Source organism: Haplochromis burtoni, unplaced genomic scaffold (assembly GCF_018398535.1).
Source record: "Haplochromis burtoni strain Fernald_Lab_line unplaced genomic scaffold, NCSU_Asbu1 Contig_414, whole genome shotgun sequence".
In the NCBI taxonomy this organism is placed as follows: domain Eukaryota; kingdom Metazoa; phylum Chordata; class Actinopteri; order Cichliformes; family Cichlidae; genus Haplochromis; species Haplochromis burtoni.
The window spans coordinates 377,447-394,805 of NW_024582775.1; the positions used below are offsets into that span (position 1 = coordinate 377,447).

General features: G+C 43.1%; 2 protein-coding genes across 4 annotated transcripts; both read right to left on the reverse strand.

Annotated features, from left to right (window-relative positions):
- Positions 1–297: 297 nt before the first annotated feature.
- On the reverse strand, positions 298–12,647 carry cep68 (centrosomal protein 68). Of its 3 annotated transcripts, XM_005945624.2 has the most exons (9): positions 11,898–12,647; positions 11,570–11,672; positions 9,087–9,370; positions 6,926–7,957; positions 6,229–6,433; positions 5,865–6,025; positions 2,820–2,942; positions 1,065–1,161; positions 298–969 (listed from the first exon to the last, which is right to left on the reverse strand). In XM_005945624.2, the coding sequence occupies exons 3-9, from the start codon at positions 9,342–9,344 to the stop codon at positions 797–799; spliced, it is 2,049 nt and encodes a 682-aa protein (XP_005945686.1). In that variant the 5' UTR covers positions 9,345–9,370; positions 11,570–11,672; positions 11,898–12,647; the 3' UTR covers positions 298–796. The 3 variants fall into 3 exon arrangements, with proteins under 3 accessions (XP_005945686.1, XP_014196632.1, XP_042069006.1); XM_014341146.2 differs by lacking the exon at positions 11,898–12,647 and having other exon boundaries at positions 5,865–6,022; positions 11,570–11,891; XM_042213072.1 differs by lacking the exons at positions 1,065–1,161; positions 11,898–12,647 and having other exon boundaries at positions 856–969; positions 11,570–11,891.
- A 782-nt stretch (positions 12,648–13,429) lies between these two features.
- sdhaf4 (succinate dehydrogenase complex assembly factor 4) lies at positions 13,430–17,000 on the reverse strand. The gene is made up of 3 exons (XM_005945620.3): positions 16,838–17,000; positions 15,101–15,214; positions 13,430–13,705 (listed from the first exon to the last, which is right to left on the reverse strand). Exons 1-3 carry the CDS (start codon positions 16,905–16,907, stop codon positions 13,596–13,598), a joined length of 294 nt encoding a protein of 97 aa, XP_005945682.1. The 5' UTR covers positions 16,908–17,000; the 3' UTR covers positions 13,430–13,595.
- Between the last annotated feature and the right edge of the window lie 359 nt (positions 17,001–17,359).

Sequence of the window (17,359 nt, forward strand, 5' to 3'; positions counted from 1 at the left end):
TTACAGCCTACTACAAAAATAATTAGGGCCTTTGCAATTTTTAAAAATAATTCATCTATTTGAAAAAAGTTGTCTATAAAGTTAAGAACACTTAGGACTTCTCCACCTTTTGTATTTTCATGGAACTGTGTGACCAAAAACCTCACTTGCTGTGTGGTACAGACCATCCAGGCACTTTGTGCTTCTGGTGAGTGAAACTCGTATTTTATCAGTGCTGAAAACAGACGTTTGTCTGTGCATTGCAGCTGCACAGTTCATGATTAACCATCATGATAGGAGTCAAGGGCTCATGTTTTAATTTGTCCTGTTTTATGTTCCTGCCCTGGAGTAATTGAAACATTATCTTTTGGAGTAAAAAGCTTCTGTGTTCATTGTGGGCCATGATATATGTGCTGCACACTATGTGTCTCTGTTTGCCTCACAATAGTTTATCTAGTCGCTGCACTAATGTAGTGTTTGATTTACTTTGGTGTCTGGAAATCAGATTACAGAGATCCTTTTTGAAAAGAAATGGTTAACAGAATTTGACTTCTGTGAATGTCTTGGAAAAGACAAATGTGATATTAAGTATAGGCAGAAAAACAGTGCGATATTAAGACTAAGAAAAGAACAATTTTGTGTTTTGGTGGCTCGGTGCTGGTCCTGAAGGCTTATGTGAAAAATGAACTGGTGTTTTTTGTGAATAGTAAATGAGAGCCTTGCATCAAAGGCAGAGTTCTTAGACAGAAATAACACCAAATATTTATATTTGGGATGCAGACGTGCCATGAGGTCTGGTCAGCTGTTGTTGGGTCTGTTAAGTTGACTCTTGGACCACTACAGGACACTTTGTGCTCTGCTGGACAGGACTGGCTTGATTGGGCTGACCCAGGCTGTCTATAGCAGACAGGATGGAGGAGAAGAAGTGTTCATTGTGGGCCTGCAGCATTTCTGACTGACTCTCAATCAGGAGCAGGGTGTCTTTTAAAACTGTAAAAGAGAAGAGAGGAAGAACAGTCAGACTCAGTGAGAAAACAAGTATTTAGTTTCCGTATTTCTTAGTGAGCATGCTGTAACAGACTGACATGGAGAGGTGCTGTTGATGCAGCTGAGGAGTAGCTGTCCCGTATTCAGAACGCAGGAGGCCAGCGGCTGATGGCTGCTAAGTTCTCTCTGAAAGCTCTGACAACAAAAGAGCCGAGTGAGTGGACCAGAAAACGCATGAAGTGATGAACGATGCAGTTTTTAATGTCTGTGAAGGTTCTCAGTTTTTACTGTTCAAAGTTCACATTAGACTTAACCTTAGATATAAACTATGACCTACAGATATCTGGGTGGTGCTGACAGGATTCATTTATTCAACTAAATCTAAGCATGAACTACCTCATTTCTTATCCAACAGATTTCTCTGTTTTAAAATGGATCAATGGAGCTGGCGTGACAGCCCACAGCTGGCGTGACAGCCCACAGCTAGACCTAGAGCACCATTCTGTGGAAAATTAAAAATCTCTAACCTGCCTTCCATAAGCTCCATTATTAATCATAATAACTGCTTTACAAGCCTTAACATAAACACCTTTCTGACAGCCTGGTGGGAATTAAAAAAACTAAAACTAAATCTAAAAATCTAAACTAACATGCATTTGGAGCAGTCCAGATGCCAGCGAGAAAAAGAGCAGCTGAATTTTGAGCTAACTGCAGTTTATGGAGAGATTTGTGTTAGACCATGGAGAAGAATTACAGTAATCTAAACGAGATGTGACGAGAGCATTGACAGGTATGGCAGTGCTGTTTGGAGTAAGTGAAGGATGACGGCGGTTAGTGTTACTAAAATGAAAATAAGAAGACTGAATGATGTGATTTATATGGGCTGTGAAGGATGACACCCAGACTCTTAACCTGAGTTATCAATGGATGGTGAAAAACTGTCAGAACTTTAGTTATGAGTAAGTAAAACCTTGATTTCACTTAATCAGAAATAGATGTGGGTTTGGAAGAGAAGTAGAGCTGGGCATCATCTGTGGAGCAGTGAAACTGGATGTTATATTTCTTGAAAATATTACCTAGAGGTAGGAGAAATAATAAAAACCAAAGGCCCCAGGAGAGAGCCTTGGGGTACACCAGAGTTAACTGGTGTAGACAGTGAAAAGATCATTTGAGGCGTTTCTGTACTATGAAATGAATGAAGCCAGATTCAAATTGTTCATACAAGTTATTTCCAGGGGGGCGTCTATGAACCTGTGTAGCCACTCCTTTTTTTTTTTTTTACCTAAAACCTTCGATTAGTTCAGAAAGCTCTCAATGCTCCCCCCAGCAAGCTACCGGCTTCAGTGTCTATAACCCAGTGTGAGCTCTCAGGTCATCAGGTGCAGATGTTTTAAGTCTTCCCATGATGATCTAAGTGTGCTGCAGGTGCTTTCAGTTACTGTAGTCCTGTTCTTTGGCACAAGCTTCCTGCTGAGCTGAGGTGTGCATTTCAAAAACAGACTCAAACCATTGTGTTCTCACAGTAGCTGTCTGTGTGTGTGCACATTTGTAAACTTACACCTTTTCTTGTCTTCATTGTAAACATATATAGGTTTTTATGTTTGCTGTTGGGAACGTGGATTTTGAATGTGATGAAATGTGCCATTTAAACAAACTTGCTATCGCCACTGAACTGCTTAATTCATCAAACAAAGGATTTCTCTGTATTACAAATCAATTAACAATTAACATGCACACTGATAAAACTTTCAGTAGTGCTGCTTTAGCCTGTGTGAAACCGACACGGTAACGTTTTTCAGGGCAGGACTGTGTGTTTGCTGCCAGTGTAACAACTCGAGAGGCTCAGCCTTCACCTGGTAGTCAGCCAGAGATGACTTCCCACGATCCATGTCCACAGTGGGTTCAGTCAGCAGCTCCATCTTCTCTGACATGGCATTCAGCTGCTGGATGAGCAGCTCCAGGTGAGAACAGAAGACCTGGAACATACAGTACAGGGAGTGCAGAATTATTAGGCAAATGAGTATTTTGTCCACATCATCCTCTTCATGCATGTTGTCTACTCCAAGCTGTATAGGCTCGAAAGCCTACTACCAATTAAGCATATTAGGTGATGTGCATCTCTGTAATGAGAAGGGGTGTGGTCTAATGACATCAACACCCTATATCAGGTGTGCATAATTATTAGGCAACGTCCTTTCCTTTGGCAAAATGGGTCAAAAGAAGGACTTGACAGGCTCAGAAAAGTCAAAAATAGTGAGATATCTTGCAGAGGGATGCAGCAGTCTCAAAATTGCAAAGCTTCTGAAGCGTGATCATCGAACAATCAAGCGTTTCATTCAAAATAGTCAACAGGGTCGCAAGAAGCGTGTGGAAAAACCAAGGCGCAAAATAACTGCCCATGAACTGAGAAAAGTCAAGCGTGCAGCTGCCAAGATGCCACTTGCCACCAGTTTGGCCATATTTCAGAGCTGCAACATCACTGGAGTGCCCAAAAGCACAAGGTGTGCAATACTCAGAGACATGGCCAAGGTAAGAAAGGCTGAAAGACGACCACCACTGAACAAGACACACAAGCTGAAACGTCAAGACTGGGCCAAGAAATATCTCAAGACTGGTTTTTCTAAGGTTTTATGGACTGATGAAATGAGAGTGAGTCTTGATGGGCCAGATGGATGGGCCCGTGGCTGGATTGGTAAAGGGCAGAGAGCTCCAGTCCACTCAGACGCCAGCAAGGTGGAGGTGGAGTACTGGTTTGGGCTGGTATCATCAAAGATGAGCTTGTGGGGCCTTTTCGGGTTGAGGATGGAGTCAAGCTCAACTCCCAGTCCTACTGCCAGTTTCTGGAAGACACCTTCTTCAAGCAGTGGTACAGGAAGAAGTCTGCATCCTTCAAGAAAAACATGATTTTCATGCAGGACAATGCTCCATCACACGCGTCCAAGTACTCCACAGCGTGGCTGGCAAGAAAGGGTATAAAAGAAGAAAAACTAATGACATGGCCTCCTTGTTCACCTGATCTGAACCCCATTGAGAACCTGTGGTCCATCATCAAATGTGAGATTTACAAGGAGGGAAAACAGTACACCTCTCTGAACAGTGTCTGGGAGGCTGTGGTTGCTGCTGCACGCAATGTTGATGGTGAACAGATCAAAACACTGACAGAATCCATGGATGGCAGGCTTTTGAGTGTCCTTGCAAAGAAAGGTGGCTATATTGGTCGCTGATTTGTTTTTGTTTTGTTTTTGAATGTCAGAAATGTATATTTGTGAATGTGGAGATGTTATATTGGTTTCACTGGTAAAAAGAAATAATTGAAATGGGTATATATTTGTTTTTTGTTAAGTTAAAATCATCTACTGTGGCAAACGGGTGCAAGCCTTTGACCACAAACTGAGTCTACTGCTCGGTGACATTCGTTATCCTGGCCTGAAAGGAGACGCTACCGGTAGACTGCAGCGAGAGCTGCCAGCATCTGAGCCAGACTCTGTCTCGTCATCATCATTGCACAGTAATGGCAGGTTTGTAATAAGGCAGATCGCGCTAACATAATATGCACTGTTAGTTGATTATTTACCTGCCGCATTAACGGGAGAGGACGTGCAAACGTTACCGCTGCTGCTGGGTTGAGATTCACGAGTCCGGAGCGGAATTAAAAACACGACATTCATTTAAGGTCATCGCGTGTTTTGTGAGCAAATGCTTTTGCATATCCGTAGTGTTTCCTCCCTTAAATGAAACATCTACTTTGAAAGTATTGCAAGTTGCCCTGTTGTCATCCGTTCTTGTAAAGTGTAACCAAACTTTTGAGCGTTTGAGCCGCCGTGTTTCCTGCCAGGTAAATGACGCTCCGCAACGTGGTGACGTCATTCGGGGCGACTGGAATCGATAAGAGAATCGTTTGCAAAAACGGCAAACACTTCCAAGGAACTGAAACAGTGGGAACCGGTTCTCAACAAGAACCGGGTTTTGATACCCATCCCTACCCAGAACAGCTGCAAAGAGACTAGTGAGGGACTTAAAGAGTGGAGGAGAGCTAGGAGACATAACTTAAACATAAAAACAGACTGAATTACTAGAACTTTAAGTCAAGGTTATAAAAAACTTCAAACAAAAGAGCAACCATTATAACTTAATACTGTTGAGTTCTAAGGATGTCAGCAGTTCAGCTGATATTTGTTCACCTATTATAAAGCTAAGTTATCATAACTAACTGCCTGACGATGTATACAACATAAACAGGAGAACAAACCAGCTGCTCTCCACTGAACGATTCATGATGTACTCTGAGTGGCAGGGGAGCAACATGAGGACACTGTGACGGTAAATATGTCGCAAATGTAAGAAAAACATCTGAACTTTTTAAATTTTCTGTTTAGTTTTTGTGTGTGTGTTTTAAACACAGTAACGGCTTCAGCCTTGTTATTGTTTGGCGGCCCTGGTCCTTTTGCTCGAGCCACTATGATGTGTTGACGCATATGAATGACTTTGAGTTTGCTTGTGCTGCAGTTAAAGTGAAGCTTAGAGGATAAAATGACACAGCTTTTTAATAAGAAGGCTGAAGACCAGACTGTTGACCCTGGGGCTTTGGGTTTTGGCACTGATGCCCGTGATAGGTTCACTTTTCCAGTCAAGGCTTAGTGGACCTTTCACTATTAAAAGCACTTTATTAGACAGGGACTACTTGATGCAAACACCAGAGAAGAGGAATAATCAGTGGTGTCATGTAAACCTCTTAAAGCGCCATAATACTGCTACTTCTCTTCCTGAACTAAGCAGTGATAGCCACTCCATACAAAATCCTACACTGGCTTCATTAGTGACATCTGCCATAGCAGGAGTTTAATCTGTTGATGACTTTCAGTCTGAAAAATTAGTCACAGATCCAACTGCGTCCCTACCTTGATGTGTTGCATCAGAGAGTCACTGTGCTCCTGGCCCTCCAAGCTCTCCTTTGGATTATCAATCAGGCTGAGCCCACACAGCCGGTCCACCAGAGTCTCGGCCTTCTTGAGACTAGGGCGACCCAAGCCACCGTCAGCATGCCCTACGTAAACCGCTGCTGACGGAGAGAGAATAGTTTTTGTTTGTATTTTCCTTAAGATCAGAAATCTCAAAATCACACACCTGCAAACCCTGACAATTAATCCGAACTCTTTTGGATAAAGAGATGGAAATATATCCATTGCAGTGAAGGTGATTTGATTCTTTAACTGTGTACAGGGCTACAATCTAAACATCCTTACAAATATTTATTACAAATACCTGTTGGAGGAGCATTTTTGTGCTCTGTGCTCCACTTTTTAAAGTCATTTCTGTCTTGTTTGTCCTCCTGGAGCTCCTTGACTTTAGTCCTTTCCTCTTGTTTTCCTGACAAGCTGATAGAAGAGGGCCAGGAGGTGGTGCATGTTTCCAGAGAGTCCCAGTTAGCTGTGACAGGCCAGCTCAGCTGAGCTGTCATCTCCCTCACCTGCACACAGGGACCACAGTGATGATGTGATGCGTTTTGCTACTTTAGCAAGAATTGCTAAAGGAATGCACAGTAAAAATACAACGTTGTGAACATGATTAGCAATGATGTAAAGCAGCGGTTCCCAACCCCCGGGCCTCGGACCGGTCCGTGAGTCGTTTGGTACCGGGCCGCGAGAGTTGAGGCTCAGGTGTGAAATGTCTGGTTTTCAGGGTTTTTATCGGTTTTCAGCGTTATTTTGTTATCGTTTTTATCGTTTACTCGGTTTTCCTGGGTCTTTTCACGTGTGTTATGAATAAATCTTCTTTTTTTCGGTACTGGTACTAGTTTTATTTTGTTGTATTTATCCGTGACACCTTAAAGGCCGGTCCGTGAAAATATTGTCGGGCATGAACCGGTCCGTGGCGCGAAAAAGGTTGGAGACCGCTGATGTAAATGGTTCTGCTTGCACAATCACCAGAGTGGTAAAGTCAGCGTACATATAGTACTGACCTGTCTGGACAGGAGCTGCAGCTCCTCCACCCGGTCTGGAAGAGGCCAGAATTCCTCATCCAGGTCCCCGTGCACACACCTGGACTGTCGAAGTACACTTTCAGAGCGTATGAAAGCAGAAAAGGCAGATGTGGATCGCATATGGTGCTGATAATTGAGACCATCATTAACAAAAGGATTTCTTTCCCCTCCATCCTCACTGCAGTCCAGACAGTCCGAGGACAAAGAGAGCAGGGATAGTGGTTCACCTGAAGAGCTAGTGATAAACTGCAGGTCAGGTGACATATAATTCGAGCTGAGAGCGATTCTTTCACTGCTCTGTCCTTTTGCACCGGTTGAAATGTCCAACCCTGGCAGGCTGGTGGAACTACATAGGTGGCCCATTGCAATTCCTGAGTCCTGCAGGTTGAGGTTTGTCTGAAGGCTGTCATCCTGAAGGCTCTTGGAGCTGTCCCATTCACTGTCTACCTGTCTTGGTCTTAGTGGGTAGGTGTAATCCAGCAGTTCCTGGTACTCCTTGTTTGGGTCCCATGCTGTGCAGTGCCTGTTTGGAGATGGGGGCAGAGTTTCAGGGATTGCACAGGCCCAGTAGTCTGCCTGATAGGGAGACTTGGGAATCTCTTTTGAGTTTACTCCAAAAGAACACCGTTTTCTTTCTCTCCAACTTCTCTCCCTCCGGCTCTCTATCACACGCTGAGCTTGGCTTCGTTTGTTTGAACAGGGGCTGTACGTAGGATAAAGGACCGTGGAGGTCAGTCTGGGCTTCGGGGGAAGGTCAAGTCCACAGACTTTAAAGTTAGACCTTGAGAGGCTCTGCTGAGCCAATCTGTTTCCAGGGAAAGATGTTCCAAATGTAGCGGAGTCCTCATGGTGCAGCTCTGAAACACCCAAGGGTGAGCCCAGGTCTTCTTCAGAGCTAGAGGGAAGTGATATTTCAATGGGAGACAGGCTAAGTCTCTGTGGGATGAGCTCCTCTCTTGGTTTGGGCAAGAATTTAATATTATGATGTTCACTTCTGTCCTGTTGTTTCTCCTGCAAGAAAAATACTGTAGCATTATAAACCTTATTGTTGCATCAGAGTAAAAGCTTCTGGCATTTAGTCGTTTACATCAGCTTAGACATTTAAGCTACAAAGTGATGAAGAGAATAATAGAAAGTGACAAGGATGGCATACATTCTTAAGTGAGCAGTCATTTATGGATAAATGAGGAGGTTAAAGCCCTGAAATACTGTACATTTACATTTCAAGTTAAACAACAACATACCACAAAGATCATTTTGTATCATACATTTATACAACTGCCTGGAGCTTAATTTCTAACCCAATGATTTACTGTCTATAGCTTTAAAGGAAACTGGAGTAGCTGCTGATGACACAGACACACAGGATCAGCTTCTCTACTGGTTATAAATCCCTTCTTGAAGTTTCCACACATCATGCTTGTCCCCAAAGCTCTGCCTGTGGGTATATAGAGCTAACGTTAACTCAAAGCTGACTAGCTAATTAGCCCTGCTAGGGAACTACAGAGTTCAGAGAGTAATTCACTGGGCTTTCAGTTCTGTAAGGGTGGGAGACGATTATACTGTAAGTACACCTAAGTTATACTTTTGTTGTGCTGGACCCATGTAGAGCCTGTGGCCTAGCCTTCGTGCTTTGGAGTTCTGACACCCAAACACGAGCTGACGGTTAGTCTCTTTGAGGTAAGACATTCCAGCTGATTTAAGGGATAGCAGCTGAAAAATAAAGCAGAAATCCATAATAGGAAGTGACGATACTGAACAAGCCAATCGCAGTCATTGCACTGATGCAATGCGCAGATTCATTTGTTTCAGCAGAGCATGTTGGGATTAACCAGCACATGTGCTTCGGTTCCTTGCCACTGCTTCATCTTAGCTGCATGCCAACGGATTAGTTATGTTTTTCACAGAACATTTTTTATGGACTTTGAAGTGTGGGAGGCGGAGATGTTACAAGGTCTAGAAGCAAGTGACACCACATATTTTACACCTCACAGTTTATAAAATTCTTATAACACTATATAAATGCGTTTTCATGATATGGGACCTTTGACAAAAGCCAAGTCGTTCTGTGTCTGCTGTATTGTTCCATCTAAAAGGACAAAGATTTTACTTGGAGGTCTTCCTTCTCCATGTTCCTTACCTTTTCCATGAGCCTCTGTGGACGTGTCTTCTTTAAGATGGACACATGCTCTTCTACAGAAAACAGAGGCTTCCTAGTGAGATATTGCCTGCCTGTCAGATACTTGGAGGTTGCTGCCATGGTAACACCTTTGTATGGCTCTTCTTTGTCCCCCTTTTCTATCTTGACTCTTTCAGTGACTTCTGGAGTTGAGCATCTCTTGCTCTGTAGCTCTCTGCAATTTAATTTCCAGCGCTGGCGGCATCCCTTCACTTCCATTGCACAAAAAGAGACTTGCCTCAGCCCTGAAATAACACAAGAAAGAAGCAAAGTACATGAGAAAATATAGAAAGAATTATCCAACGTCTGGTAAAACTAGAGTTATTGTCCTTTCTTATCCAACAGATGTGCTGGCTAGGAAGAGTTTTCCTCTTCTAGGATACAGGATGTCATTTATTCAGCAGATTATGAAGCAAATAATTTGTTGCTGAAAATTTGCAGAACATAGAGCCATAAAAAAAAACTAAAGTTCCAATAGTGCAAGGTTCTGCTCAACTTTTCTTCTGAAATCATGCACAAAAGTCCTCTGATAACTTTAGTCCAAACAACTGATATTTTGTTAATATGTATTGCTGTTGTCGGTTTATGAATGTACAACATGAAGTCACCATAAACAGACACTTAAACTGTTGCTTTTGATATTTGGAATTTTCTTTACTCATCTTGAAGCCAATCCCAGCCACCGTGGGGCGAGAGGCAGGGTACACCCTGGACAGGTCGCCAACCCGACACAAATAGACCGACAACCATTCACACTCACATTCTCCAGTTACCCTAACCCCACTGACTGCATGTCTTGGGACTTGTGGGAGGAAGCTGGAGCACAAACATGGGGAGAACCACTCCACACGGAAAGGCCCCAGTCGGGTGGTGGGATGGAACTTGGGGCCTTCTTGCTGTGAAGCAACAGTGCTAATCACCGCGCCACTGTGCTGCCCCAAATGATTAATATTAATAATAATCGATGTCCCTACCCTCACCTATGATCACGAGCTCTGAGTACTGAGCGAAAGAAAGAGAGCGCTAATATAAGTGGCAGAAATGAGCGTCCTCCAAAGGGTGGCTGGCCTCTGCCTCAGAGATGGGCTGAGGAGCTCTGGGAGGGAGGGGCAGAATAGAGCCGCTACTCCCTACATTAAAAGGAGCCAGTTGAGGTGGTTCCAGCATCTAACAAGGGTGAGTGAGCAGGCCCAGGTGCATGCCAGATATACATGTATATAAACTTTCAACTGTTATGAGATTTGAGATTCGTTCTCTCAGATTAATCATCATACATCATACGTATGTCATCATACAAAAGGCTCAAACTAGAGGCAGCAGGTGTTTTGGATTCTTTTTTTTTTTAAATTGAACTTCTTATTGCAAAGCAGGAAAACAGCAGTCATGAACATACACATGACAGAGATGTACTTAGATGTATGGAGGTCAAGGGAGTCAAAAAAAACAAACAAAAACAAAAACAACAGCAACAATAATAAACAATGAAAAAGACTAGCAATCATCCCTTTGTTGCCAGGCCAAATCCCATAAACCCAATTGCAACCTCTCAACTGAAGGAGTGTCCAAATAGGTCCCGGTGGGGTAAAAAAGGAAAGGTTTGTCCTTGAGCGCTGTAGAGAAGGCAACGATATGTGAAGAAGATCTTTGCAGCGGAAGGTGGCAGGTAGCTCATCATTTAGCCCTAACGAGCAAGTCCTTGGACCCAGATGCAGTCGGCAATTAAATATGATGCAAAGCTGGTCTATGAGTGATGGGTGCTTTGGATTCTTAAATGATGTCATTGCTTAAGGTTCTGTTTCTGGTCCAAAGTTGTTTATGCTGTTATTCTTATATATTAATTTAATTTTGCTGCTGTAAACTGCTGAAGCAAATAATACAGTTTCGAGTTTACTTCACTGCACCGCACTCTGTAAATAGATCAGTACATTCAATGCAACACAGCAACAAAACGATTCCCTTTTTAACTCCAGCAGCAACAGGATATCCGCATGTTCGCGATGCATAGAACAAATTGGTTCTCTGACTACATACAGTCATCATCAGACACAGCGTGGACGTGGAGGAAACGACGACAACAACAAGCACAGAGGACTAATGTTCTGTCCCCTCATGACCTCTGTCTTGGTTCATCTTCACTAGTCTGTAGTGCTGAGCGTCACAGTCCACGAACGACAGCCCGGATAAAAAAAACACCAGCCCAAACAAAACCCACAAGTAACAAAGTCCGCGCTGACTCTTACTGACGAACCTCGCTCTGTGATGGAAATCTTCCACTGTTACACGGCAAACTCAAACATGTTCAGCCTCATAAAGTTTCCTGTTCAAACTGTATGACACTTCCCATTATTCAGCAGTGTGTGTGTGTAAGTCAGACCAACAGCCAGTTATAGAAAATATATTAAAACAATCTATCTTGTTTAGGAAAAGAAACGCCAGATATTTACCAGCGTAGCTCAGCTCGAAGCATCCATCCGCTGTAGCTTTGTCCCCAGCCTGCCTCCTTGCAGGGTGTAGTCGCTAGAGCCGTAATGATTGCTGAGTACAAGCCTGTTCAAAACAGTGTTACTAGCATCCAGGTTGTGCCTTATAAAGGAAATGTCGATTTACTGCCACTCGGCTATATTTATTAGCCTACTGGTGTTTTATTATAGCTTGGTATTTGTTGTATATAAAACATATTTGGTATAAGACACATTTCAACGACACAAAAGTAAGTAGTAATTACAGAAACACATAAAATAAAGGTAAAAAAAGCGAATGGATCTTTCTTACGGTACGTGACTGTGACGGAGCTCTTCTTCTCGCGAGTTTTATGGTCGTTGCCAAACTAACTTACAGGAGCGTTGCTGCCACCTACTGGAATTTGGACGAGAGTGCAGCAGGAGAAAACAAAAAACAAACAAAAGAGAATAACGACATTCATCTTCATTGGCCAGTTATGTGTACACACACAAGGAACTGAGCCCCGGATATGAGCTCAATGTACCTACAGAATAGACGAACAGGCAAACAGCAACACGACACAGAAAATAACAGCATGACAGCATATTTTTATGGTGGAGTAGTGTTCAAAGATGCACAAAGTGCCCGTCTCTGTGTGGATATCATAGATTTGGTTGTTCTTACCACAGTGTTGGCATTGGTTGGTGTTACTTGCTATAATTTCTAACTGTGGAATCCCATAGCTGATGATGTCTTCTGCTCATTACAAGAACTAGAGGACGTAACAACACTGGATACTCCTGTGTGCACTCTTTTATACTCTGCCAAGTGCTGATTTGTATCTCTCCCTCAATCTTCCAGTCTGGACGTACAATCACCTAGTGTCAATTGGATTTAATTACATTTATCATTAGCTCATTTCTCTTCAAAATCCTGTGCCAATCACAATATACTAAATACAATTAATTTTATTAAATCATACATTTTAAAAGTCATTCATTCTTTTACATTAATGGTTTCTTAGTGTCGGAGTAAATCCCCTCCCATCATTTTCACACACACACACATGCAGCAGCCTCCAAGGCATCTTCCCACACTGTCAGTGTGAGGCCTGTCATTAGAATCATTATTATATTTTCTTATTCATTCTATTGGTTAAAGGCTCCTGTGAGTGCAACACTGAGGGAACAGTTCACCCTGACCGACGTAGGGTTAAAGGGGACCCCGCCCTGGCGCCAGGCCTGCGCAGGGTGCCTGGTAGCCGGGCCTTAGCCCATTGTTCCCAGCTGGGCGCCGCCTGAAGAAGGGACATGGGACCACGATCCTGTAACCCCAGCACTTTTATATTTATCAACCTGAACATATATATGTGGAGAAAGAACCGACAGTCATGTCTTTCTCAGAGCTGTAGCAGAACACCATCAATGTGCAAACTCAAACTCGTAAAATTCTTACCGGTAAGTGATTTTGACTTTTTTGAACATTAACCCATTAAGTATGAGATGAACTAGGTCTGTGACAGAAGACTATTGTGGCTCTTTGAAGTTGAAGGCTGTGTTTAAAGGTTTCGACTGATATTTAATTACTTTTTCATGTGTAATTGTTGCCTGGCCTGAGTGTTCAGTTAGCTCTCTGTATATGATGGTAACAGGATCCAGACACAACAAACACAACGTAAGTGTGCACGTTCCACATGCAGTGAACCCAAGCACCTGCTTATATTCCTGCACCTGCTTTGATATAAAATGAAAATGGTAGAAAAACAGCGTGGGGGAATTCTTCTGTCAATAGATTAGCAGAACAGAGGTGTCTCTGTAGTCATACTTCTATTGACATCAATGAAAACACAAAGTGTATCTTTGTTGTTTTATTACTTTAATTTGGCAACTTGCTCGTTGCTCCTCCATCACGATTAAACAAAAGACAGAAAACCACTAATGGCTACATACATATCCAAACTGCATCACTATGTCATTTTACAGTACATCTCCATACTCATAAGGTACATATTAATTTACAGATAATGAGCTAGAAGTCTACACACCGGCCCTTCCTCTCCCAATCTCCATAGCGAGTTGGCTCTGGACCCCGTGGGCCCCCCTTCTCCTTCGTCACAGGGTTCACATCATCAGGGAACTCTGAAAAAATAAGAGTAATTGAGATCTTCAGTGACAGTTTTCCTTTTCTCAGTTTACAATAAGGTGAGTTTCAGACCTTTTGAAACCTCTAGACCAGGGGTGTCAAACTCCAGTCCTCGAGGGCCAGCATCCTGCTTGTTTTTGAGATATCCCTGCCCTACCTGCTGTTGATCACCTGGATCAGGTGTGCTTTGCCAATAAGAAGCTAAAAGGGCAGGTTAGTTGGAAAACAAGCAGGACAGCGGCCCTTGAGGCCTGGAATTCGACACCTGTGCTGTAGACCAATTTGTAATGAAAATGCATATTAAATATAAAAATATACCTTGTCTAAATAAACACACTGTCCATTCAAATGAAAATGTTTTGTTAGGAGGACTAAGCACATAGTCTAAAAATGTTTCTTAATATGAAAGTTTGAATCCATTTCAATGACTTTGGCCGTTTCTGATTTAACTTCATGGTCATTCTGGAGATTACAGTTTGCACTTGTGAGCCATTTCTTAACTTAATCCCTATAAACACTTCCCAAAAACCAACATCCCAGATGTCGGACAGAACGTGGATGTGACTCCTGAGTTTGTGTGTTCCAGTAACAACGTTTGAAAAGTGAGAAAAAACCATAGCATGCTCATAAAAACATTCATGTATAACTACCAATGTAGCATACTAGCTTTTAGAGCTTAAACACACTCCTGCAGCGCGTTCATGGACAGAGGCGGCTCAGTGTGCTGCTTATGGCTCACTTATTTAATCCAAAACAGTGGCAGTACAGACAAAAGTTTTACAGTCCCACTGCTCTTTAAACTCACTACCACCATCACCTTGAACTGGTCCCTCAGGGTTGGTGGGTTGGCTCTGACTTTCTGAATAGGAAGTACAAACTGAAGTTCCAGATTGAAACTCTGACTGGGAGCTCTGAAATTCTGATTTTATTTGGAGCAGGACACGATTCCAGCTGCCACAGGACGAAAGGTGAGGTACACCTTGGACAGGTCATAGGCCTGTTGCAGAGCTAACAGAGAGACTGACAACCATTCACACTCACATTTACAACTATAGGCAATTTAGAATGACCAGCTAACCCAACTCCACTAACTGCATGCTTTAAGACTGTTGGAGGAGAACCCAGTACAGTGCTAAACACTGTCCCACACACACGGCCAATTAGGCCACGCGGTCATCAACAGTTTTACTCTCCTGTTTTATCTTAATCTCTGTTCGTGTTTCTAAAAACAGAGACTGTAATAAAGAAACAGCACTTTCATTCTTCATCATCCCTGATTATTAACAGTATTATTTACAGTTTGTTCACTGATCACTTTGGTTGTCAACTTGTTCAGTGCAGTTTGTAACTGTTTGTTAACTAGATGCAGAAACGCTTTGTCTCTTTCTCACTTTCTAGTACATCTTTGCTCGTCTCTTCGAGGTTGTCAAACCGTCCTTTTGGGGTTTTGGCCTTCTTCAATGGCTCCTTGTCATTCACCGCTCTGCTGGCTGCCCGCAAACACCCTGAAGGAAGAGACACACTCAAGTATTAGGTTCCAGTTTATTCAATGGCGTCTTGTCTACTTTTGTTTTGTTGAAGATCTGTACCCTGGCCACTTCTTCTATGGAAGGAGCCTGACCTTCCATGATGGTTCCTGTTCTTGCTCTTCTTCTTTCTCAGGTTTCTGCTGCCTAAAATATTCACTATGCATACTATCAGTTGTACCTATCTTCCTGTATACTGGCGTTAACACTCACTAGTCCTCGGCCACCTTCCTTCCACTTAGCATACAGACTTAGGGTGCTGGGTTTGGGGTGAAATCCTCCATGCATGGTAAGGAAGTTCCTTGTCTTGATGTCAGTGGCTTCTGTTTCCTCCTTTGGCCAGTTTATTAGCAGCAGGGCGTAGATGTTGATTGCCTGGATCTTGTTCTTCCCATTCAGCTTACTCTGCAGATATTTGGTGGTTGTGGCTTTCCTAGCGGCCTCTTCATGGTTTCCCTTTGCCAGGGGGATTTCCAGGTACATATTGCTATCCTCAGTAATGTTCCCCTTTGCCTTCAATTACTACCTTTGCTCTCTTTGTTACCACTCAATTACATCTCTCTAGTCCAAATGACATTCTGATGTCACCGCTGCAGATGTTAGCAGCATGGATCAGTGAGTCGATGTTTCCTTCACTCCTGCCCTGTAGTGCTGTTCGCCGCATCAACACTGAGTTGCTGCTGCTCTCAGGGTACTGTTTATCTTGTACAGTTCCAGGCACTCTAGAAGCCATGTGTGAGACATACACCTTCTTGTGGTCAATCCAGGCGGTGCACAGGTTGTTCAGTCTGGTCAGTCTCGTGTGGCTGCTCCATCTAACATTAGCTTATGTTTTGCTCCTCTAGTGTGTTTGACAATTCCCTTCAGTGCCCTGATCATGTATTGAAACATGTACTGTTCATCTTAGCACTTATGATGCCTGACAGGTGCTTCCCTATTGTATTGAGGCAGGTTATTGGTGGTAGTTGGATGGGACTGGTGCCTTCTGGGGATCCTTGGGAATCATTTAGCCATTCCAAGTCAATCTTGTCCATCAGCAGCTGGTTCATTTGTACTGCCAGGTGCTCGTGGAGTGCAGTTAGCTTCTTTGTTAGCCTGGTGCTGTCCAGAGACCCTTTCCTGGATATCTGCCACTGTGACGCACACATTAACACATATCTATGATCTTTCTCAGCTGCTTCTGGACCCACTTAAATGTCAAGAAGTGTGAGTTTTCTCCCTTACAGAATGCAACATATCCCGTCTGTAACTTTCCTCTGTCAGTGCGCCCCAGGGTGGCTGTGGCTACAATGTAGCTGCCATGACCAGTGTGTGAATGTGTGGATGACTGGATGTGTAAAGCGCTATGGGGTCCTTAGGGACTAGTAAAGCGCTATATAAATACAGGCCATTTACCATCTTTCCAATCAAGAAGAAACATTTATCCACTATTTAGAATACGGACTCTTCTGTTCATTAATTATGTACAGGACCTCCTCCTGGCTCTGTTCTTTTGTTCTGCGGGTAGATGTATTAAATAAAGCATTTAAAGAACAACAACAACTTGCAAATATAGTTCATTTTCGAGGTTCCGTTTTCTCTTACTGAAGCGAACAAACTGACCTGTGAAAAGCGGCTCCACAGCTGGACTCTTCCAGAACAGCTGTCTGGAACACACGCGCAGAAGAGACATCTCTGAAAAACAGAAACCAGCAGTTGTTTTCAATGTACTCCGCCTGCACTTATACAATGACGTTACTGTTTGTCGACTAACATTTACGCAATTTTCATCATCACCTAGCGACGAAAAGTGATCGGCGAGCCAGTGCAGTGCTGCATGCGGCCAGCAGGGGGAGATAGAGGCTAAATATCCGTTTTGATATTGACTCGTCGGTTTAATTATTTAATTAAAATACAGCTTCACATGTAGAAAATAAGGTTGTGCAATTCATCCAATTTTAATCTAGTTCGCAGTTTTAATTTTCAGTTAAATTAATGAGATCAAGCAGTACAAAAATGCGCGCTTTGCTAACAGAATGCAAAGGAAAGCAGAGCAGCCGCTCCCTGAATCAGCGCTCAGCGCTGCCTGCGTGTGCAAACCACAGCTCACTGGTCTGGACGGAAAACACGGGGTCACTACACAGC

What these genes read in the sequence shown, in the direction of transcription:
- cep68 (XM_005945624.2), bottom strand. Translation starts at nt 9,344, where the DNA reads ATGGAAGTGAAGGGATGCCGCCAGCGCTGGAAATTAAATTGCAGAGAG. An exon ending in CAAAAATGCTCCTCCAACAG is followed by an intron (nt 6,026 to 6,228) that starts GTATTTGTAATA and finishes TCTCTCCGTCAG; the next exon opens with CAGCGGTTTACGTAGGGCAT. An exon ending in CATCAACAGCACCTCTCCAT is followed by an intron (nt 970 to 1,064) that starts GTCAGTCTGTTA and finishes TCTCTTTTACAG; the next exon opens with TTTTAAAAGACACCCTGCTC.
- sdhaf4 (XM_005945620.3), bottom strand. Translation starts at nt 16,907, where the DNA reads ATGTCTCTTCTGCGCGTGTGTTCCAGACAGCTGTTCTGGAAGAGTCCA. An exon ending in TGTGGAGCCGCTTTTCACAG is followed by an intron (nt 15,215 to 16,837) that starts GTCAGTTTGTTC and finishes CTCTTCCTTCAG; the next exon opens with GGTGTTTGCGGGCAGCCAGC. An exon ending in GAGCAAAGATGTACTAGAAA is followed by an intron (nt 13,706 to 15,100) that starts GTGAGAAAGAGA and finishes TTATTTTTTCAG; the next exon opens with AGTTCCCTGATGATGTGAAC.